General features: G+C 33.3%; 1 protein-coding gene across 1 annotated transcript; it reads right to left on the bottom strand.

Annotated features, from left to right (window-relative positions):
- Positions 1-773: 773 nt before the first annotated feature.
- LOC123539127 (guanylate-binding protein 1-like) lies at positions 774-23203 on the bottom strand. The gene is made up of 10 exons (XM_053530690.1): positions 23141-23203; positions 22351-22416; positions 20811-20995; positions 18827-18954; positions 11635-11744; positions 10697-11130; positions 10024-10298; positions 8297-8518; positions 7961-8057; positions 774-5534 (listed from the first exon to the last, which is right to left on the bottom strand). The coding sequence occupies exons 3-10, from the start codon at positions 20971-20973 to the stop codon at positions 5050-5052; spliced, it is 1914 nt and encodes a 637-aa protein (XP_053386665.1). The 5' UTR covers positions 20974-20995; positions 22351-22416; positions 23141-23203; the 3' UTR covers positions 774-5049.
- Between the last annotated feature and the right edge of the window lie 1685 nt (positions 23204-24888).

Raw genomic sequence — 24888 nt, 5'->3', positions numbered from 1 at the left:
TTTTATATGCTGTTCAATTTTCATATGAAACAAACTTTACCACAACGGTACCAAGGCGGTTGAGACGGAAGGGACAATTCAGAGCAGATAATATATTTTAGACACAAACGTCGTATTTCCCGTTCTATTATCCTTCCATGCAACGTGCATTTTGCAATTATTATTCGCTTGTTACAACCATAAAGAACCATCGAACATTGATGTATTAGGTGATCTTAAAGGTAAAGCTATGTAGTCAGATTGATTATTGGTATCCCTTTTTGATCAGTTTACAGTCATTATCATGGTTCTGAGTTGACTGGATAAAATACGTATTAAAGACGCATTTTATAGCACTTATAAACGTTTAGTAAAAACAATTGTAAAAAGGCATGATTGTGCTCAGTGGCTTAGAATACTTCAATTCGGTAAGTATGTGACAAAATATATGGCTTAGTTGAAGAAATGATTCGATGAAACAGCTGTGTAGTATCTTTATTTAGTTTCTCAAAAGTACTGGTTTTCCCTTACGTCATGTTATTTCTGGGACACATAAGATATATAGGGCTCATCTAATCCGAGGTTTAACATAGGGCTTTCAACATTGTTTGACAACTGGTCAAGGACATAGTCGCATCAGCGCTTACAAACATTTCATTGTTCACAAAATGGCGTATACACATAAATGGTGATTATCTTGACAAGAAAAATGAAATATTTAAAGTAATATTATAAAAAAAAATTCTTCCTATTACTTATGTTTTAGAAGTCTGGATTATATAAAAAAGTGAAGATTTATGGAATTTAAAATCTTTATTTCACACATATGCATCATACAATGTACATCATTATAGGCAAAATTACAATACAACACAAAACAAAAATATACGACAGCTTAATTTACGCAACAACTGTTTGACTTGAACCTTGATCCTCTTTAGTGTACAACAAAATAGATCTATAATATATTACAAAGATACATGCAGATAATACACAATGCAATTCAGTTTTATAATCATTAGAAACTAATCTGCCACTTGCAATTTTTAGAAGGTCATGTCTTTCAACACCAGCTGATATTTATGTGGTAAAACATAAAACTAGTATAGAAAAAATATTTTAAAACTCTTGCCATAATTAAGACCAACGATGAGCTTATTAACACCTTCTGATCCTATTTCTAATACTTACAGCGTCAACACATGAAATATGAAATACTAATCTAAATTTAAGAATACTCAAACAGATTTTTGAAGTTAAAAAATGTCATGTCTTTGTTGAAGAGTACAAAGATCGATTTTTTATCTTCTTTAAGATTAACAACTGGAACCAATCATACGAACGACATTTAACAGTGTGTTTTCCATTTTCTACAAAATATTTGCAACAAATGGCATGTTCCATGGTTTTCATTTTACACGACAGCTAAATTTGAGTAAAATAGCGTTTTTGCTTCAAAGGCACGTGCAAAGTAAGTTAAACATAATCTTTAGTATAGTCATCTTTAGATAATTTCAACTCAGCGTCTCAGTCTGATAAGATGCCGTGGCGGCTTCTACAATAGTACCTCAACAGTATTTAGATGATATGTCGGTACATTGTCTTGAAATCTCAACAAAATCTAATTTTTTTAAACACTAATAGTATTCAAATTTAGCACAGCAAACAAAGCAAGAGCTATATATAACAAAATAGATCGCCGTCAGTAGAAACTGTTACTGTATTCGTTAAAAGATTAGATTAATTGTATGATATGATTACTTTGAAGAATATATAAAAAAATACGTACGTGTCATAACCATTTATTTCAAAATCGAAATAAGATATGAACAAAAAGGTGTGACCTTGGTAACAAGCATTAAACATGGAACGCATTAGCTTAATTTTCATAATCATTCAAGTACGAAAATACTTTTACAGTTATAGATTTTAAATTTCTATCAATACACGAATGTGTTTAATTAAGTCTTGACTCAGAAATAAAAAGACAGACATGTATTGCTGCAACTGAAGTATTATGAGGTTATAAATACATCTAGCAATTACATAAACACATTGTATCTATACAGTAGATTGACATAGGCATAGACAATGTTTTCTTTATCAAAGTTTAATTCATTAAATGCGGGTCCATTGGGTGTATATGAAGCTCCGAAAAGCATTAACATTTTATGTCATTTACCGACAGAGTTAAAACATCAATGGTCAAAAGTATTGCAGAAAAGTATGATATTTTTGAGTTTATTAATTCAAAGATATATTGCCACTTTTTCACTATTGGGTAAGCTAAATATCTTGTTAACAATAGGGTATGTCCACCATTCGTGCAAAAGTAGCCGGTGTACTTAATTATCCGACTGTAAAATTGAGCATGTGACATTTCACTGGAGTATATTATGTACAGACTATATTGCTATAAATGCAGCTACCAAGACCAACAGGTTATCGTTCATTGACTTTACTTATCTTCACGAATGTTTCAACATGCAGCTTTCTGTATATAATTGTTCGAGTATTTGAACTGTATCAATTTTTAAAACACACGTTAAGCCAGAGCTGAAAGTCTACGTTGAATAGCAGCTACAAATTTAAAGCAGCTACAATTACCAAATGCGTTACCGCCGCTGTCCGTCAAAATGTCAAGTTAGAAACTCTGATTACAACATATTATTTCTACTATGAAATACTGAGGTCATTTCCTTTATTCTAATGAGACTATTATATACTGATGTTTAAAGTTATCTTCATATTTCAGCATAGACTTCTTGAAAGTATTCATAAGTGACATGAAGCAGAGGACAAAAAACATATAATATTAAAAAATCAAAATCATAATGCGAATGTTTAAATTGTAATGCAGACATTAAATGACTATAAGTAAATTTGTAATGATACATTATAATCTATCATATGATGATTTATGCATTTGCTTTGCGAACCATTCCCTTCGTTTTAAGCAACTGAAATTTACTATGGTATGTGATGATATAACACATAATCTTTATGATATACACATACGCGTGTGAATTATGTGTAGTCCGATTCAAAATGAAAGAACGTAATATCCGTTCTTAACATGTGTGTATGGACGGGTCGGAATGGTTTCTTAGCAAAAAGTGAAGCATCTACATGTGCAATTATAACCTGTTAATCTTTATCATTAGAAAACATTAGTACATACGATGATTGTTCGAAAAGTATTGTGTATTGTGACACGCCATTTCCACAAGGAATTTCACGTAGATGTTTATACAGCTTATTACCTCTATTCAATATCTACAGATGGATATATATATGTTTTCATTTAATAATCGTTTTACCGAGTTATTGCTATTTCAATTTGGTCAGTCGTTGACCACTGTAGTAAAAAATGGTTGCAAAACGAATAACGAATACTAAAGAAATTCGGTCATATATAAAAGTTCTCAGTAAATTCGGTGGTTCTTTGAAAGAACTTTTGCCGAAATAAACTGTGTTTATGAGTCTAGTAAGGTGTCTTATGAGACGCAGGTGGAAATAGAAATTTGATTGTGGTATCGAGTTGAAAATGCCCCAAAATCTGGCCGGCAACGTGTGACCAAAATATTTTGAAAATCCCAGAAATTCTTCAAAGCGATGCTCTACAGACTTACGCGATATTGCACGCATTTTTGGCATTTCACTAACAATTCAATTTACCTTAAGACAAATAGTTATAAAGATTTCTGCAAGGTGGGCATCCCGTCTTTTGACTGACGACCAAAACAAAGGCTACGTGAAATTGCCAAAAGATTGCAACACAAATGTTCCTAAAATACAGCTAATAGGTTTTTGCAAATGTTGTTATAGGCGATGAGACCTGGGCGCATATTTTTTAATCTGACAGAAAGGTTTTGAACAAAATATGAGCTACCAATCATGGCCAAAGGCCAACAATTGCAAAACGCACTTTGAGTGCAAAAAAAGTTGTGTATGCCATATTCCTCCCTAGCTAAGGTATAGCAATTCAGATTTTAGTAAGAAAAAGGTAGAAGTGTTGCTGATAGGTACTACTTGAAAAAAATAAAGAAGTACTACAGGAAACGTTGCCCAGTTTCAGGTTTCAAACATGTTCGACTGTTGCATGACAATGCTCTAGCACTCACCTCAAATACAGTTACATAGTTTTTGAAATTGGAAGGGTTACTGTGCTACCACATCCACCTTTTTCCCAAGATCTGGCGCCGAGCGACCTCTATGTGTTCCCAAAACTGAAAGACTTCCTTTCTGGTCGTAGATATCGATCGCGACCAGCGCTCGATTCTGCTTTCAATCTGTTCCTCCGTAGTATACCAAAATCAGCCTGCTGTGACGCTTTCCGGAAATGAATCCATTGACTAAAATTTTGCATTTCTCAGCACGGGGAATATTTTGAGGGTAGTAAATGAAAACATGCATCATTCCATCAGTTTTCAAAGTTTCAGACCACATTACACAATACTTTTCGAACACTCCTTGAATACGACCTATTTCATTAGATTATAGGACCAAGAACAATAATGTTGGAAATCTTTACCAAAACATTCTTTTTGTTTAAATGTCTATATAGGTAGATATTTTCTAGAGGTATTTATGTTGCTCCAAAATAGAATTTCTATTTATCAATATTGATCTTATAACTATTATAAACAAATCCGACGATTCATAAATCAAGGTTGGCTAAATTTGTTTTTATGCAAAAATCATGAACTGTAATTGTTAAATTGTTACTAAAGCACTTTATTATACACGAAAACGTAGTTGAGCTGAAACTGTCGTTCAATACCTACTTCACGAGCATTAACATACTATATGAAAATCGTCCATATAAGTGAACCTTCAAGATCGAGAGGAATTCTTTTATTAAATTTCCCAAACTCAAATTATGTAAGAATTTGTATTATATTAACTATTGCTTCGGAAATGAGTATCGCGTAGTCTTTCCTTTCTTTCTTTTCGTTTTTTTTCTTTTATTCTTTTTTTGTTCTTTTTAAAATGCCATTAAATGCTCAGTTAGATTGAATTGATTGATATCATTTTCCTGATATGTTAATCTAATAGATATGTAAATTTTCAAACTTCGATATTGAATAGTCTCTGATACCAGCTACGATTGTTCAGTCGTTGTAGTTGTTGTCGTAAAAGTGCTTTTTCTTCATTGACTGAATCCATTAACTTCTTAAAAGCGTTTTTCATTTCACAGACCTCTTGTTTATATTCAGTTTCTTTGGTTTTGAAGCGATCTTCGTTTACTTGTTCCCTACGACGACATTCTTCATTCAGTCGATGAATTTCCTGCTTGAGTTCTTCTCGTTGTTTTTCATTTTCCGTTGTCATCATTTGAATCTGTATTTCATTTTGTTCCTTTTGATCTCTCCAAGTATCCATCAAAATCTGCATCTTTTCTTTTGCGTCTTCCACATGCGTTTGCCTATCAGTTTCTAGCTTCGCGAAATGTTTTTCAACACGGTCTTTTTCCTCTTTCAACATTTTTTCATAGAGTATTTTTTGCTCCTCTCGCACCTTTTCATTATCTTTCTGTATTTTGTCGAGTTCCCCTGTGGAAAGAAATAGATTGCATTGTGTCCGCAATTTTGACAAATTCGATTGATGGGGCCAAACACATTTGAACAATGACTATATCATCTGAGGTCTTTAGAAACAAATCAAGGTATATATTCATATCAAACAATATGACTCTTTAGACAGAGTAACGCTCATATTTCTAATTCAGTTTAATTAATTTTGTAACATCCCTTTAAGGCGAACATTTGTTAACTGATTTTCAATATAAATAATGTTTACAACGATAATGGTGTTACAGTAATTTGCAACATCAAATGATTTTGTAGATTTACCAGCTTTCATTTTCGGAAATATTATTGGTCTTGGTTGTAACCAAGATCTTATTTTGAACTATCTAAAATGTGATATTTTCTAACTTAACAAATTGTAATATCGTCTTTTAAACATTTGAAAATTTTTAAACAAGTTTATTCAATTTTCCATATGGTTTTTGGAACTTTTATCTGTGTTCAACAAACTGGTGAGAGAAAACAAAATAGTCTTCTGTTGACATTTAAGATTGATGAAATGATTTTGGATTTTGGCTTATAGTACATGTTTGTAATATCAAATCATTTTTAAATGCATGCGATGTCGTGATCATATTCGCAATATTATCTGTCCAGTCTATCCACTTGCCATTTAATGTTTTGCATTGTATGTTGTTTAGTTAGGTAAAGCAATCACGGCATTTTCCCGCCTATAAATCGGTCAGTTTATTTTCAACAGCATTTAAATAAGGTAACTGTTAAGGCTACCATGGAATCTAAAGTGGAGGAATTGGGATCTTCAATAAAATTCCTGCATTTAGAGAGTGAAAAACCTGGCAACATTTTAAAGGCTGCAGTTTGCTCTATAAATCCTGCATAATCCGTTCAACTTTTATAGCTTGGTATTACAATTTAGGAAATGAAAGACAAGTATTCGGGGAACCCGCCCGCTTAGCTCATTAGGTAGAGCGTTGGTTCTCCACCTCTGATTCATGTGGGGAAGTTGACAGTTACTTCCGGAGAACAGGTTAGTACCGGTTCAGAATCCAGGTGAAGTTAACTCCCCGCCGTTACATGACTGAAATACTGTTGGAAAACGGCGTTAACTCCACGCCCCCCCCCACACCCCCACCCAAAAACAAATCGAGACAAGCCTACACCAGGGAGGCCCGCTAAGAGAGTTACCCCTACAACTGCGGTAAATGTTGAGATTTTTGTCAACTAAGATCGCAGTTTGCCAGTTCAGGAGGTAATTAAGTAATTTAAGATCCGAATTGCGTCGGCAAAATTAGGTATGTGCAAGGTAAATGCCAGGTGGTTGACTAAACAGCTGACAGAGGACCAAAATATCTAGTGTAACCAAAGCAAAAGAACATTTCAAGCCTTTAAACTATGAGGAAAATAAGATATTTGTACTGTGTTGTCACTGGTGAAGAAATTATGCTGAACCTGAAACAAAAGCTTGGTCCAAGCAGTGGAACAGAGCTGGTTTTCCACTTCCAAAGAAGTTGCTTTTTTTGTATTTAAGTGGAATAATACTGACTAATTTCTTGACAGAAGATCAACAGTGAGTTCCACCTACTATTCAGAACTAAGTATATAAATCCTCTCTTTATCCACAATGTCACTTCAAACCCTTCAAATGTTAAATATCCAAAATGGTAATATTATGTAATTAAGAATTAGAACAGTTTTTCCATAAGTTCTTACTTTATATTCTGCCCTGCCCTCAGACAGCTTGCTATTTAAAGTAATATTGAAAGTTCTGAAATAATAAAATTAAGTCTGGACAAAACATGACATTTCAGACTTAAAAAATAATTGTAACACCCTTTTTATCAGTATTGTTTTAGAACATTCTGGAGCACTATAAACTATAAGTAAGGTATTGACATGATAGCATGCTGTCTCAAAACTAGGTCAGTATTGTGATAGAACTTTCTGGAGCACCAAAGAATGAAAATAACTTATTCACATGATATCTCAAAACAAGTTCAGTAAACTATGAGTTATCAATCATTTAAAAGTAAAGCAAAAGGGGGTTTGAATTATACACAACACCACTCTGACGTATAACGGTACAACTGAAAGTAACGATTACCACTCAAATTTAAGTTTTATTTTCAATTGCAAAGATTCTTTGAAGACGTTTCCTAAGATAAATTGTTTCAAGAACGAACACAGCCTCCCAAAATAAAAACACTACAGCAGTGTATGTATGTACGTATAATTAGAGTGTACAAGATAGACACAAACAAATAAATACATAGACAACTGAAAGCTATTAGTCAAAAAGAACAAAGTAAGCACATTTTGGAATACTTTTCGACACCACCTTGGAAAAGTCAGAGTTAAAACATATTTCAGTGGAGTTTCTCTATTATATCACATTGTAAAATAAAACGTTCTGAACTTAGATAATTTCTTACGTTTCCTGTCTGCTTCTGTCAGTTCTTGATCAGCCATCATGATCTCATTTTCGTGCGTAGCTTCACTCTCAAGAAACTTGTGCCAAACACCCTGTACCTAAACATTATATGTTCTTATATGTTGATTTCAACAAACGTGCTTTACAAAAAACATGTTCAATATCTCTGGAAACAGAGTAAAGATGTTGGTCAAAATAAGAATGCAAAGTCATAAAATGTATTTGGAAATAGTTTAGTATTGTTTCACGATAATAAAGTTCTTTTTCACCAATGAATGTATAATAAGTGTAACCGTTTTCTCGATTAATTTCTTTCTGATAATCAATTCTGCCTTACCTCATAGTATTCGATGTTTTCTGTTCTACTTTTGTAGTTTGCCTTCAACGTTTCTAAAGCCACTTTATACATTGAATATCCTCCAGCTACTTTAAATTTTCTGCTACACATATCTTTACCCATTGAACTGTTGTAAACGTCCTGGAGTTGGTCGTTGCAGTGTTTTCGGATTAACTCCTTATTCTGCTTGGACTTCTCCTTCCATAATTCTTCCATTTTCATCTGTAATATTGACATACCAAACAGAAAAAATGATCCATCGTTTCAAGTTTCTTACTAAATGAACTGCAAATAGAGGACAGATTGTACCCTTACATAAAAGGAAGGCATTAAAACTGCAGTTTTTCTATATTATTTTCAGGGTATTAAAAGGGCAGTTTTTAGCAGATATGTGTCTTCAAATGCCTGCATTTACAAATTCAATAGAAAAAAAGTGAAAAAAAAAGCAGTGAAAATGAAGTTAAATTGGCCAAAATAAGTAAATGAGTTAAGAAGTAAAATGATGTCACAAAAAAACTGCAACCAAACTGCAGGATCATTTTTATGCAGTTAAATGACATCACAAACTACTGAAAAATACGATAATTCTTGTTTCAACATTTAAATGACATCACAAAATACTGCAGAAGAACAGTTAAACACTTCAAATATATTCAAAATTTTGAACTTGCATCAACTTGTCCAAGGGGGGTAATTCATTCTTTACTTTCTTTTGAAAATTAAACTGTCTGTGATTATTTAACCAGCCATTAAATTTACAATGAGCTGAATTTATATTTAAATAGAAAACCTCAAATTCATTTATATACTGTCAGGTTATGAACTGGTTTTGTCCTTTATCTTGTAAGTCCTTTGCACTTGCACATTTTCACCAGTTTCCACCAAATGATTATAAATCAATTCAGTCTGTGCATGATTTTCACAATTTAATCTGCCTTATTAATAAACTCCAGTAGGTTTCAATTATTTCGCTATTTGTGCATCATTTTGTGTAAAACATTGTATTTGAGCAGTTATAATCCTTTTTCACATTTTCACATGCTTTTGATTCACTGTGAGTGGCCATCTTTTACACTGTATAATGGGATATAAGGAAGCAGTATTTAGCAGCTTTTTATATAACTGTTTATAAAAGATGCTGAAAATACTGCTCTCAGTAAAATAACTGCATTTTACTTTCCGTAAAACTGATTTTTGTGAAAATATTTACAAAAACTTAAAAATACCAATTTTTCACTCCTCTAGTTATATGTAGTTTCTAAAAGACTGCTTTTTACTGGTCATTATATGCTTGAAACAGTTTTAATAACTGGCAAAACAGGCAGTTTTTCATATTTTCACTGCAAAAAGACTGCAACATTGAGCAGTTTGTCTCCCTAAGTGTAGATAGATCATGAAGTCATTATGAGCCTACATTAGATAAAATGTATATTAAGTAGTTAGATTTGACTCAGAATCATTCAATGGGATGTCCCGAAGTGAAGTGACTCGAAGGAAGGTCAATTCCGTAACTGGATTTCGTCTCTAGAGAGTTACTTGAATGACTATTAATTATCGCAAGTGGAAAGCGGAATTCAGTGACGTAACTTCGAGTCGATGTATTGGTTTGGAATTTTAGCATAATCATATATATTGTTTTGATAAATGGATTGCTAGCGTTTATTTTAAGACAAACCATAAACAATTGATTATCTTATCAAATAAACTGATAATATCGTAATACTTACGGTTACTTTCTTTTCAACTTGTTCTGAATCAAACATTGCTTCGTATCTAAAAACTAGAAGAGATGATTTCTGTATGTTATGGAATAGTTTTCTGAAGTCTTCCTTTTTAAAAACCGGTAGACTGATGCTTGCCAGTTCTTTAGAAAACGACTGCAACGCCGCAGCTGCAACTCGTTCGTTTTCAAGTTTAGATACTGCAGTTATTGCGTCATCTACGTCTGGAACTGCTCCTTGCCGTATTGCCTGCACATACGATTCTACCAGCGTTGCAAACACTGCAAAAGTGAAGTACCCATTTAAGAAATAATGTAATAAATGTATCAGTATCTTGATATGCAATGTTTTATCATCTCGGGTGGACTTTAAAAATCAAAACTCGTAGTCATGTAATCGTGATCATTTTAAGATCACCTCCCATGTATTTATGTACTTAAAATATAAAGTATGTTATGTTTCAGTTTTATATCACTTCAGTTGCTAACGAGTAACGAAATAAAGAAACAATTTACAGTGTGAAGCCTATATGAAAATCATTTTACGATGTTAAAACGTGTTTTAAAATGTTTCGTGAGCAGGACGCAACAAAATGTATGTTTCAACATAGTTTTAAATTTGAAATCCAAATTAACCAACAAATCAATTTAATATACAAATCAATGACATTATCGCATACTTGTTCCTCTCACAGGCTTGCTGCCAAGCAGGACTTTTCCTTTGCACTCGTACACAAAGTGCATAAATCGTTCTGTGTCGTCAACAAATGATTTTGACAATTCCTTAGTAGAAATACTTTCAAGTCTTTGTATAACCTTTTTGTCGCCTGGTCTGTCAAAGGTAAAACATTTTCGAGTTGGGAAATATTTTATGATGCACTCTCGAGGTTTGTTGAATTTTTCATTGGTGCTGTCTTTTTCAGGTTTTAGTTCCAGACAGTCTTCAAGATACTGATCTTCAGTTAGTTCGACGCCATCTTTTTTTAACTCCAGAGTAAAATCTCTAACACAAAGAACAAACGTTGGTAAAATTAGAGCAAGCTCAGCATCGCTGTATTGATCCATTTCTTCTCTCTTCTTGAATTTTATGTTCTTCGACATTTCAGTTATAAATCTGTTTAAATCTTAGTAAGGAAAGTTACTATTAACTTTTGTTCATGTTACTTCCTAAGTCGAGCTCTTGATCTAGTTCAGCTCTTCTAAGTTGGATTGTTCCTAACGTTTGAGAGACTTTACGGAGATTCCGAGGAACTGGTTGAACAGTTATAATTTTCGCTCAGACTAATCCTTTACCTTTCATTATCATGGTTATGCGGAGGTTGCCACGAATTTGTTCGAAATTTTAAAAAACCTACTATATATTTGACACGTGTATTATCGTGGAATATCGCGGCAATTAATAGTTTCGCAAAACCCTTAAAAAGCACACTTTAAAAACATTTCAATTTTCATACATGTATTTGATAACAATTATGAAACATATTACTATCTCATCGAAATATCTAACAGCACAAACCAGATGTGGTGTTTTATCATTTACTATTACATGTAAACAAACTTAAAACAAACAAGACTTGAAAACTAAGTAACAGGAAAAAACAGAGTTGGAAAAGGATACGTCAGTTTTTCTACTGCATCGTTGTTAAATGTTGACATCATATTGTAGACGAGTACGTTGCAGAGTAAAGCAGCAAGTGTGAATATTTTATTATCATGTCCTATATCACCCTGTAAAAATGAGGTGACTTACAGACAACACAAAAGAAACTTATCTATCATTTATGATATTAACTATCTAGCGTCTTTCATCAAATACTAGGATCTGATGCACTTTTCACTGTTTGTTTGTTGTCCCCGGCGAAATCCTTATTCCTTAAATTAATTTCACCTAGTGTAATGTTTTATGTGTAGTACGGTTACATGAATAGTCTGAACATGTCAGTTTTTTTACATTACGCACATATTAATATTATACCAAAACACTTAAACTACAAACAAAGATTTTTAATACCGAATTCACTGACCCTTTTACCACTCTCATACCACTGGGAATATATCCATATATTAATTCCATATGGCCTCATTGTTCATGTGATGATTTATCAGATACCTTTCCTACGACGCCACCGCTTCCCCTCTCCTCTTTGTGGGGAAGCTTACAATCATTTGCGGATACTAGTGAGTACTTTAAAAGAATCGAGAAAAAACTTAGCATGTTCACTATTCGTTGTAACATTACCAAAATATTGTTTTAAACGGCATTTGGCTGCTATCATTGAACAAATCTTAAACTTACTCTAAGTCCATACGTTACAAAAAGCATGCATGGGAATCTCCAATTTGACAACATGACTTATTCGTAGATTTTAAACTTTCATAAGGTCTTATTTCATTTGCAGAAGCAATTTATATATTTGTTACAATGTATGCATTATTTCAGAACTTTGCTTCCTAATTGTATTGGCAGAAAGCTAAGTTTTATTGCAGATTTAATCTTAGTGGTACCTTAGTTTTGGCCGCTGATCGTACAAGATTAATTTCATATATGCCACATGTAGAGATAGTACCTAACTAAGAAAATAAGAAAATCTTAACGGGAACAGCTCTGAATTGACCAATACACTGAAGCCAACATAAAACATTGGTCAAAAGTGAAAGAAAAACTAAATACTATTAGGTCCTTTTCCCAATAATTGATCAGGCAGACATCATATGACATACTTTTGTTTCAAGCTCTTTGCATTCGTATGCAACATACACATCTTTCTCACTTTCTCATGGTTTACACTGACAGTAATTTCATAAGTTGTGTTGAGGCCCTGATAGAAAGGTAAGTATTATGAATAGTGCAACAAAATTAAACAAAACAACAACAAAAACATATCAAGAATTTTTACGACATTAAGGAACATTACCTCAGATGTTTAAATTTTGGCTTTTTCAGCCAAAGTTATTTTTAGTTCTGGATGATCATGATAACATAGTTTACATAAAAAATTGATTTAAATAAAAATGTAAAACACGAAACTTTAAAAAAGTTAAATTGGTATCACATATATGTGTAACAACATAGGTAGACTGTTGTTATAATCAACATTGCCATTAATAATTATTAAAGTGTTCCTTATGCTTTACTCATTTTGAAGCATTTCTCTGACCGTTCAGGAGTATTTTGCTGCAAATAAAGTAACGCAAAAAGTCACTGTCATCAAATCATCAAATGTAGTTAAAACATCATCATGGATCAGTAATTAATCTCTGCAATTTCCGTGTAATTTTTTATTTGTTAACAATTTGATATTCTCTGGACATAATTATAGATTAACACGATCAGTGCTCTGTAAAAAACAACAAGGAAAATGGCAGAAAAAAAAACCATATAGATAATACGAAATTTGCAGATTTTCGATACACGGGTTCCCTACCTTAAACAAACTATAAGGTGTTTTTTATTGCTGTAAACAAGGTAAACAGGTTAAGTTCAGATATTCACATTAATTTACAACTTAAACTGTTTACACATATTAAAACAAAATATTTCTTGGGGTCTCTCATTTACAATTTATAATTTATATCCATAATTATCACTTGAATTGGGTGCATCTAACAGTCTGAGAGTAAAATGCAGTGGAGTTCTAATAAAGAACTGATTTTAATTTTTTATCAGCCGTATCTATTTGTGAACTATTACGAAGTAATTTTACAAAACTCTTTAGGTTAACAATTTGAAACCAATTGCTAAAACAGCTCCATTCAAAATATAATACACTTAACTTATGCAGGGCTAAGGAAAGAATATTTGTATTTGATTTCGTAAAAGGTGTTAATGTAAATAGTTTTGTTGCGGTGCAGCTTTTTATTATATATCTTATGGGTAGTTTTCAAAATAATGAAGCAAAAGTGTGACATAGGGGTTGAACATTCAAACCTATTTCTTATGGAGGTCATCTATCTTTTATGATAGCAAATACTTCAAATTTTTTGGAAATAACTTTGGGAAAGTGTTGAGAAATACCAGTCAGAAAACATTTCAGCCTTTAATTGGAATTTCCAGTAAGATGGGTGATAAATGTTGCAGTGTTTAATGACAAAGAAATATGTATAACAGTAATTTTTTCAACATGTATGATAAGTAGTAGGTGTATGTGTATGGTTTGAAACTTATTTAATCAAATGTTTGTGGACATTGGTTTTTAAAATCACCTTTTCTGTACAAATCTGACATGAAAATGAAATTTTACCTAGAAAAGTAATTAACATATTATAATAAAACCTATTTTATTCTCGCATTTTGTATGTTTATAAACCACATGCCAAATTTCAAGAATGTCCAGTAATTTTAATTTTCTAAAATTGTCAACTCAAAATTGAGTTATTTTACAGATGCACAGGGGACACATACTGAAAATCAGTGTAATATTCATTCATTATTAGTTTTATGTTCATAAAAAGACTTATGGTGATCAACTTAAGACAAATCATATCAAATAATTAGTTTATTCCACAACATAACTACAAAACTAAAAATTTTCACAACAAAAACATGAAAATTCAACAGCATGTAATGCTTTAAATGAAAAATAGGTGACTTTATACGTAACTAACACACTGAAATCACTTAGTTTACATGAACTGCTTATTCAGAGTAGAAAAATGACAAAATGCCATGTATGGTAAATTGAAATAGTAAAATTCATACCTACTTTAAAATGTTACTAAGAAGGTGCACAGGGGACAAATTGCAGCAAAATATATATTCATAGAATATGTTCATAGTACATTGTACGTAAAATTCTTTCAACTACACAATATTCACTAGTGAACATTTACATATGTAGGTAAACTTAAGAGCTTAAGAAGCAATAAAATTGATGTTTCCACTTTTATTCTTGAAAATTGGCAACTTCAGAAAAAAATGCAAACAATGAATTTTAAGTTGTCCAGGGTTTCTTATAAAACGCTAAATTATCAAGTATTGCCTAAATTTTAGGTACACACTGCTAAGAATATAGAACTGCCACCACATATAACAGTAATGCTATGATAATTGATGAATGTCAAAAAAGGGTGCACAGGGGACATCACTTTTGGCTTTGTGAATTTTTAACAGTCCTTAATATGTAAGGTTGAAAGCTGCTTTTGTATCTCCAAGGAAAATAAAGTAAAAACCCATTTTATTTAAAGAATAAACGAAATCTGACACTTAACAACTGAAAAGGTGCACAGGGGACATTTTTGGGTGTATAGACATTCATCAAGATTCTTAGAAAGTTGATTTATTAAACAAAAGAAATCATAATATGTCTTCACAGCTGAAAGGATAAAGGTCTTAAAAAACATAAGAACTTAGGAAAAGTAATGGGGTTATGAAATTGTAGAGTTCAACATTTTAATTTAGTATTTTTTCACTAGTTTTTTGTGAAAGGGGTTCCATCACAAGATGTGAAATATTGGTAAGAATAACATGAAAAAAGTATTTTGCTTTAAATGTGCACTGTTTAAGTTACATAAAAAAAGCTAAAACTGTAACAATAAAGCTTGGTTTGAAAAAGTAAAACACAGTTGAAAATTATCCTTCATGTAAAATGTCACACTTTTTTGGATGCACAGGGGACAAAATTAGCTATATAATTTAATATAACTTTAAAACTGCTTGAGTCATTAAGCTGAAATTGCACACATTTATTGACTACATTGATTTGGATATAACATACCCAAAAACATATTCTAAAACTGAACTGAATTAAAGTAAGGTGAGAGAGAAGAAAAAGCTTCATTATTTTGAAAACCACCCTAATACCACGTTATTCGCTAAAGTTAAACATTGTTAAAGATGGAGGTATTTTGTTTCAACTGACCAACAACGAATTTTCTTGACCAGTAGTGGATTCCCTTGTTTCGTTTTGTTAATCAACTCAGCCGAAAGCGATAGTACTTCTGAAAGGCACTATAATATTCGGATAAAAGGACAATTTAACGCCTACATGTGGCTTATTGAAAGTAATACCTTGCGCATAAGAAACTTCTGACTTTTCTTGCGTATATTCTGGGTTAATAGTGCAACTATTGAATCAAGCGAGTCCTTAGCACATTGTTTTCTTTCGTATAGTTGGAGTTAAAAATGCAACTCTTGACCTGTGCGAGTCGCTGCTAGTTTTCATTTTCTTATAATGTTGCTTATTACTAACTTGCGAGAAAGGTATTCATTAATATTTACCAACATCAGTATTGTCATTTCCTATACAGGTGATACTCAATAATCTGATTTTATCACGTTGAGGTATATTCCAATAAACCATTTAACCACTCTTTTGTTATTTTGTATACAAAACTAAAGATAATATCAATTACACGAGTACTGATCTGACATTTTTTCATTATTATCAATAAAGATAATGAGTTGTCATTTACTTCCGTTTTCCTCTATATCATAAATGCGTTGAAATTCCGGTCAGTTTATATGCTTTCTACACTGTATGTAGCAGTTTTGTCGTCATTCCCTTACCTGTAAATTGCGGCGATCCACCGCAATTCACCGCGAACCACCGGCACTTCACCGCGATGCGCTGTGATATGTCATCGCAATATACCAAACCGATTAATTGCTTTTGGTCGCGGTGGCAGTTGTAAATGTTACGGGGATGCAAGAAAAAAAACGCGCATCCCTGCGGCTTATAAAATTGTCCGCGCCAAGGTCCAATCGCGAGGAACTACGGACCAATTTGTTTCCAACTATTATAGATACATCTACTTATCTGAATGACAATAAATGGTGAAAGGGGATGAAACTCACTAGTTAGTTGTTTCCCTGGCTAGTATGTATGTATTTATGTATCTATGTATGTATGTCTAAATAATAGACATTCGTAGCGCCTCGTTAAGCCTAGTGGTAGAGCGTTCGCTTCAAGTGCGGGAGGTCGTGGGTTCGATCCCAGGCCGCGTCATACCAAAGACGTGAAAGATGGTACCAGTAACTCCCTTGATTGGCGCTCAGCATTAAAAGGGAAACTGGCCTCTTCTCTCATACACTCTCATACCCTCGTGACGATATATTCCTTCAGGAATGAGGTGTCGAGAGTGATTTATATAAGTTGTAGAACTTCCTTCACAATTGACCTAAAATAAATTATGTATAAACGAAATAATAGACCGTGAACATGTTTGATCCCCTCCCCTAGATCCTCTCCCCTAGTATGTATATTTTTACATACCTTAATGATAAAACACTGTGAAGAGAAAAAGAAATTGACCAGCTTGGTCTTTTCCCCTAGTGTGTATATATGAACATGTGTGAATAATAGATGGTGGAAGAAACTGACTAGTTGGTTCTTTCCACCCCCTCAGTATTGATGTATCTATATATCTGAATAATAGATGGTGATGGGAAAGACTGGTTTGATCTTTCCTCCTAGTATGTAGATATTTACATACCTGAATGATTAGTTGGTTCTTTCCCAAATAGTGTTTTCAGCTTACATGATGCCCTTGGCTCATCATTATGTTGATTAGTATGTCTGTTGAAATTGTTACAGCTAACACATTTTCGTTTTTGTGTACAAAAACACTAAGGGAATAAAACTAATCACGGGACAAAACAAACCAAGGGAGAGAAATATAACAACTGGTTTTTTTTATTTCTCTATTCCTGAACTAGTTGGGATGAGATTAAATAACCAGAGTGGAAAGATAAATGTAACTGGAAAGTTTTATAACCCTTTAACTAGATGGGGTGCGTGTGGTTGGCTGGTTTGGTGAATAACCAATGTGGAGTAGAATAAAACATCAGGTTATGCTTTCTTCCTTTCACCAGGCGGGAGCGTGGGGGGTGGCGGTAACTAGGGGGAAGAAAAACAATCGATTTTTTCTCCCTTTCTTGTTTGGAAAAACAACAAGGGGACATAACCAGGGGCGAGAAAAAGAAACAACCAGCTCGTTGTTCTCATTGTTGGTGCTCAAAGGGAAATACTAAATGGGTGTGTGTATAGCCTGGGGGAAACCCTGGTTGGATTTTTTCCCATTTTGTGTACTAAAATGAATGGCTGAAAACCAACTAGTTGGAGAAAAAAAACAAGAGAACGAATCAACCAGTTAGTATTTCCCCAGGGAAAACTTACCGTGGGGAAAACAGGGCTGTTACACAGGTTAGCGATATAGGGCCGTCATGACCTTCTTGTATTGTTTTTGTTGATCGAATGCTTCATACTTTTTCTTACTGTGATTAATGAAGCAGCGAACACTCTTTCGTTACGTCACAACGAATGCTTTTATCGTCCGTTAAAATATAAGTTTCTCACATGATTGTACAGTCACGTAAGCGTCTTGTCCACAAGAAAGCTCCACCAGTTGGTCATACGATTGAAATACGACCGATATGTACACTCTTATTGACATTGTAAACATGTACAAGGAGGTGACATCCTATATGCTATTTTTACTTTGTGAGAGTATATTTATTTAATTTCTTTTAAAAGTATGAAGTTAAGTTGAAAAGTAACGTATAGCTCAATAGAATAGACAAAAAAGAAAATATAATAGTACTAATCTGTGTTTAACTTTGTACCTCATTTGTTGTTTTTTTTAATAATTAGATGAACACTACTGACAATCGAATGTAGTAAATGGAAAATGTTTGTTTTTAGTTCCATAAAGCAGTTTTTTCCATAGGATGTGAATGGTACAGCATAATGCAGAGATATTTAACCTAAGGGTAATTAATGACTAAGAAGCACGATATTATTTCCTTTAACTTACAAGTAAATTTGATATATATAATATTATACATGATATTTCATATATAAAAGACAACGCACCTTTGCAACATCACCTAGTCCTTCTGTATCTAAAAGCAAAATAACATGATTTTCTTTTTTAGGATGAGGTCTGCACCAGGCCCATATACCTTTTGTTTTAGACTGTATTGTATTTCCAAGCTGAAAACCTGTAGAAAAAATTACTCTATATCGTAAATATTTCCTTAAGCCGGCATGCATATAAATTCATACAAATGTAAATTACATATTCCTTTATCAAATTTAATCCATACTTCTGAAATGTCGACATTTAAAGAGGCTGATGAGATAGATTGTACTATTATCATATTCACTGATATCTGTAACAGGAATATAATCAAGAAAGTATAACCTAATTACATTAAGTACCGTATATATGACTGTGCATATAACAGGTTTGCATACAAAATACATAAACACAGAGTACAAAGGGAAAGAAAATGTTAGTGGCACTAGCGTGCGCAAACCCGATTCTCGTTTACACAAAACCTCACTCTGAATCCTGCAATTCATCAGGGCACTATAACAAACTACCAAACAAGGTGAATCACTAAATGGTAACCAAAAGCAGGATAACGTAGCTCATGTAATTGTTCATATAGATATACAAAACATTTTACTTGAAGGACCATTATTGCATTGCTGAGAAACATGAGAAACACGATTAAGGTTTCGACGAAATAGACCAGAAGACTGTCAGAATAATTTGAATATTTGATATATTGATAACGTTACACATAAACACAGATAGAGCTTGACTCCTTTTTCATGCTACCATTGCTATAATTATATTTCAATTGCTGTAGATAATAGGATTTGGGTCATTTATGGACGATTTGGGATAATTACAGTGATAGCTGGATCCCAGCATCACACGTTATATTAATATATACAATAGTTAAAAGGAACCAACTATTTTTTTAGAGCAGGTACTCCATGTAAAATACTATGTTCGATTTTGGACCAATCGGAAACACCAATAGCACCAATCAAATATCACGTCTGCTAAAGTGTAAACAGGTAGATGAATGACAGAGAGAACATTCGGTATCCAGCAATGGAAGAAGAAACATAGATGATTCAACTAATAACATATCCCAGTACCTTGATAAGGAGGTTATTGCCACTACTCTGTCAGTGCGGATAAATTATTAAAAAGAACACGTTCGAGGTTATAGACTAAAGAATTGCAGAATTTCAACAAGGTTTCGAGCTATAGGGCCAAAGCATAGGAGTTTTACCTTAAGGGTAGTTGAATGCTATAGACGATAGCAAATATAGGCTGAGCATCGGACAGCTGAGACAGAGACCCAGAGTTTGGTGATCTACTGAGATAGTAGGAGAGTTCCAGCTTATAGACGGTTCAGCGTTATTGGCGAAGTACAAACAAGGCATCGGGGATATACCTATATGGTATTTGAATGCTACATGTGATAGCATATAGGCGCTGAGCATCCAGGAGTCAGGGCAATCATATGGAAGTGCAACTTCAATTAAGATGACAGAGGGCGAGAATCTCTGCGATAGGACTCGTATGTTGTTGATTCAAAGACATTGTCTGAGGGAACTTCAACAAAAAGACCAGTCAAATAAAGAGTCTCCAGCCTATAGGAGTTTGAGCTAATTATTATTAATTGAAGATTGTTAGTTTGAAACATTTAGTGATTTGCCTGATTTCTGAAATTATCTAGCTCATAATTGTAATCATTTACGAATCATTGGTACACGAATCATTTAGGTAGCCAGAGGAAAATTCTATATATAGAATAATTGGTGTGGTCTCACCAACTCTATGTTTTAACAAAGGAAATTCTATATCGTTTGTTAGCTAGTTTGTTAGTCTAAGACATAGTCACCTTGGCGATTGGACCCAATTCATTGTTCAAGATACTAAAGGTGTAGGCACTTCCCTGGGTCATATAACTCGTATCCTGACAGAGACAAATATCAAAGTAGATCAGTCTCAAGATACTTTCATTTTCAGGACAAATATGCATTGACTTACCCGCATGTGATCCAGCTAAGCGATTCATTAGATAAGACTTTCCGGTCCGATACAAACCAGCTATCGCAACCACTACTAATGGATAATCAACTAATTTTATCTGGTTCAGTGTTTCGTCTTCTATTGAAAAACACCCTTCCTTGTTTGATGATATCAAACACATAGGCCTTTGGAATATCTGCAATCTAGAAGACACAAAGACCTTTTAAACATTAAGTGAGATTTTATTTAAGGGTGACAGCTTTTAGTTGATAAAACAGCTGCTTGAGGTGGCGAAATCATGGAATCGGCTCAAATGTTGATTAGCGGAAAAGCCACGCTTTACGATATCAATTTTATAATTATTACACTGAACGTGCTAGGTATTGCATGCCACTTTGGATAAAAAGAGGAAATTCGTAAATTTTACAAATACTTAATGTATGAGAAAATGCAATAGGAGATTACCGATATTTTTCACGAACACAAGTTGTTTGTTTATTACATGCGTTCACTAGAAGACCGATATTGCATGAGAAACTACGGCCGTACATATACCGTGTATACGGGTGATTCAAACCCCCCCAGACAAAACGATAACAATTTGTTTTGAAAAAACAAGCACAAAAGACGATTTTAATAAACGAGTTTTGTCTTTCATTTACCCATAACGGTATGTTGCATGGTAAAGATTGGTATCGGATTGGAAGACAGCAAATTGGATTATGTTGGAGTATTTGTTCATTCTGTTGGTTTTTTCGTCGAACCGGCAGAATTATAGGTCAAATGGCGAATTTTAAGCTTTAATGGTGGAGGAAGACGCCAGGTGTTCCTGCGTGCATTATTTCCTCACGAATGGGCACCTGGGTAAAACCGACCTTCCAGCTGGATGGCTTCATCACATGAAAAATTGAATGCCTCGAGTGAGACTCGAAACCACATTGATGAGCGACAAGTGATTTGAAGTCAGCGACCTTAACCACTCGGCCACGTAGGTCCCACCTTACTTAGAAGTAAGTATTTGTTATCCTTCTTTGAAAATTTCTATGATCGTAAGAGGCGACAAATATGGTATGTGTACTTTGTTTAACTCTAAGTCTGTTGTCCTGGCAGGTATAAATGTTTTGATTCCATACCTCATGTTTTGACTTTGATGCCAATGAAATGTAAAACCAAAATTGTAGTCCTTCTTGGCGCCATATATCATGTACGTAAAGCCCAAATCAGAAATGACGAGTGGAGAAGAAGCAACAAGGGCGATGTAAGGTTTTTGTTCCGATTAAAGTCATTGTTAAAGTATGTCTATAATCAATAAAATATTTTACGGTGAAAAATGAAATTTACTTAACTGATATCTTCAGGTGTTTCACCGAAAAACCACCATACATTGAAGACATTTTCATTCAAGCGTAGTTTAGTTTTTGCAACTTGATTATACTATCTTTGCTGATGCTGCTTTACAAAACAATTTATCATTTACACTGCATCAATCAGTGGATCAAACGCTCAGTGTAAGAGTTACTTCCTAAATACTTTTTCTTTCGAAATGTTTAGTACTTACTTGAAACAGTGGTTTGAAGAATGCCATGGATCTCATTTTGGTCCAACTGATTTTATTTCTGCAGATCTGAAATTATGAAAAAGTTTGACTATAGGAAATGCGTATTACTGTTATATTTTCAGTTCTTGCCCATATCTTAAAAATGGTAGTAAAAAGGTAATACACTAATCTAATTACAGAACACTGACCAGTGGATTATATCTGATCAATACTGTAATAAAGTAGCGTGTGCTAGTAATAATCATTAAATCAAAACATTATATTGCTTTATTTAATGGAGCTTAAATAAAAAGTAAAAAAATCATTTATCTTATTAACATGCTACGGGTATTTACCCTAAAATAAACCAATTTTATAATACGTCATCAAATATGAGCTAATCTTAAAAGTGAGGAACATGAACATTTATGAGCAATTATATTTTATTGAAGATATCTTCAGTATCCTTCTAGTTAATTCCGTATTTGAACAGGCAAGCCATATACAAACCATTTTCTAATTATTCTGAGCAACATGAATATATAGTGAAAAAATGTAAAAGCGTATTCTGCCTTTTACGCTTATGATATTGTTACCTTTATCAATTGTGTAATGGCTTTGATATGTACTTCTTTTCAATAAATTTGGACTAACGTATTTCAGCATGTTTGAGAACTGCATGTTTGTAAAAAGATCATGAAGGAACATAAGGTATCAAACTGCAAATGGATCAAACGGCTTTAATGTTTACACGTTGGCTCCTGAGAAATGAAAATGCTTGTGTTATTTGAAAATATAAATTGATACTCACTTGTTTGGATATGGTAATAAGCTAAGCACTCTTATCCCGAAATTCCAAACGACACTTTTAAACCTAGAGTTAATACAAAATATCTGTGTTATATCAGAGCGTGCATTCGTATTCCCACACTAATAGTCGTTTTAAAATCTTTATTTCTTTAGATCATATTTACAGGTTTAAAACTTCACATCTTAATTTAAAACATTTTACAAAAACGTTACGATTGGCGAGTACTGGGTCCCTATATATCATAAAACTGCAAAAATGAATCAGAAAGTTATTATTTCTCAGAGAGACACGGGATTGTTTTGTCCTACTTATGCTAATTAGTGACCGGGGATCAACTGATAGTAACGCAATTCAAAGCAATAACCAAGGTCATCTATACTAAAGGTTGCGGTATATTAACTTTTTCCCACATTACTGAATGTTCTCTTGTGGCTGAGTGGGCTAAGACGTTGATCTATGATACTGTTAAAGGCCGACGGTTCGATTCCCAATGGAGGTAAAAGTATTAAGGAAAGAACCATTTAAATGCTAACGGATTGAAACTTTTATCATGAAAACACGAGCATCCTATTAATTATGTTTTCCTTTATGTAAATGAAGCAGTGAACGAAGTAACTAAGTCAGGTGTTAAAATAAACATTACGATAAGGAAACAAGAGCTGAAATTGCAAAATCCGGCCGACTTTCCGATCCTATTCGTCAAAATTTGATACTGCTTTTGTTCTTTTTTTTTCAAAAGATGGATTTATATAAAAAAAAAGGATAAAACTATGTAATGAAATTATTATACATGATAAAACATTCAATAAACAAATGTGCATATCTCGAGAAAATTCTTTGCAGATGACTACCAGTGGAAACTACAAATGTTCACTTTGTCAGGAAAGGTGGCTGTTTTGCGACTATAAAATTGCGCGGAACCATAACGACCGTATAATTCGCTAACTAAAATAGCGCCAAACCATTTCTAAATTTAAAATTGTCTTGCATTGTCAACACGGCAAGTAACCAATGATGATACAATCACAGAAGGTAGGAGCAACTGCTTTATCGATACACGTCTACAAGTTTAAGCGTATATACCAGCATCGTTGTTTACCTTAAAAAACATAGGAATACTTAATATGCTTCTAATAGTTAATAGTTATTAGTTTAGAATCGTTATTTTACATTTGAAACAGAAGAAATATTATAGAATCTTTTTATCTATGTAGGCAGCTAAGAAGATGTACTATCGGTTTGAGTAAATGGAAATGAGTCGTTTAGAACATTTCAAGAACACTTACACTCTGAGACTTAGATTTGGACCTTTAACCTAAATGTATTCGGGACATTCGTCCATTCCGAATTACCTTTGAAATGATTGATGTTTTTCTGATTCTGATTTTTATGAAGCACTTAACAAGATGTAAAAGACCTTAATTTATGTGCTGAACATTTATATTGTTTTGACGTAGATTTGAGGTTTGGCATAAAACAATATTTGATTTAAACGGTGAGTTTGGTCAGAGACAAGAGTCAGAGTTATGACCTAGGTTTGTTTCGGAAACAAAATTCTTTTAGACTTGCAGCGGATGGTTTAATTGTCATCATCCCTTCCAGCCCATATCAACCTCGACCTGATATCATTAGTACATGTTTTTTTTTCTGTTTAAATCAATTATCTATAACTATTCCTCTTTCTGACTGTTCATGTTTTACTCTTTTTTTTATTTTAAGTTTGCATGAATGAAACGCCCTCTTTAACA

This window comes from Mercenaria mercenaria, chromosome 18 (assembly GCF_021730395.1).
Source record: "Mercenaria mercenaria strain notata chromosome 18, MADL_Memer_1, whole genome shotgun sequence".
In the NCBI taxonomy this organism is placed as follows: Eukaryota; Metazoa; Mollusca; class Bivalvia; order Venerida; family Veneridae; genus Mercenaria; species Mercenaria mercenaria.
This window is presented reverse-complemented; position numbering and strand designations above follow the sequence as displayed.

Bases quoted from the DNA above. Each gene is read 5' to 3' on its own strand.
- LOC123539127 (XM_053530690.1), bottom strand. From the start codon at position 20,973: ATGTGTTTGATATCATCAAACAAGGAAGGGTGTTTTTCAATAGAAGAC. The intron at 11,131-11,634 runs GTATCCTTTTCC...AGATTTAAACAG, and splicing joins GATGCAGTAGAAAAACTGAC to ATTTATAACTGAAATGTCGA. The intron at 8,519-10,023 runs GTAAGTATTACG...TCAATATTACAG, and splicing joins AAGTTGAAAAGAAAGTAACC to ATGAAAATGGAAGAATTATG.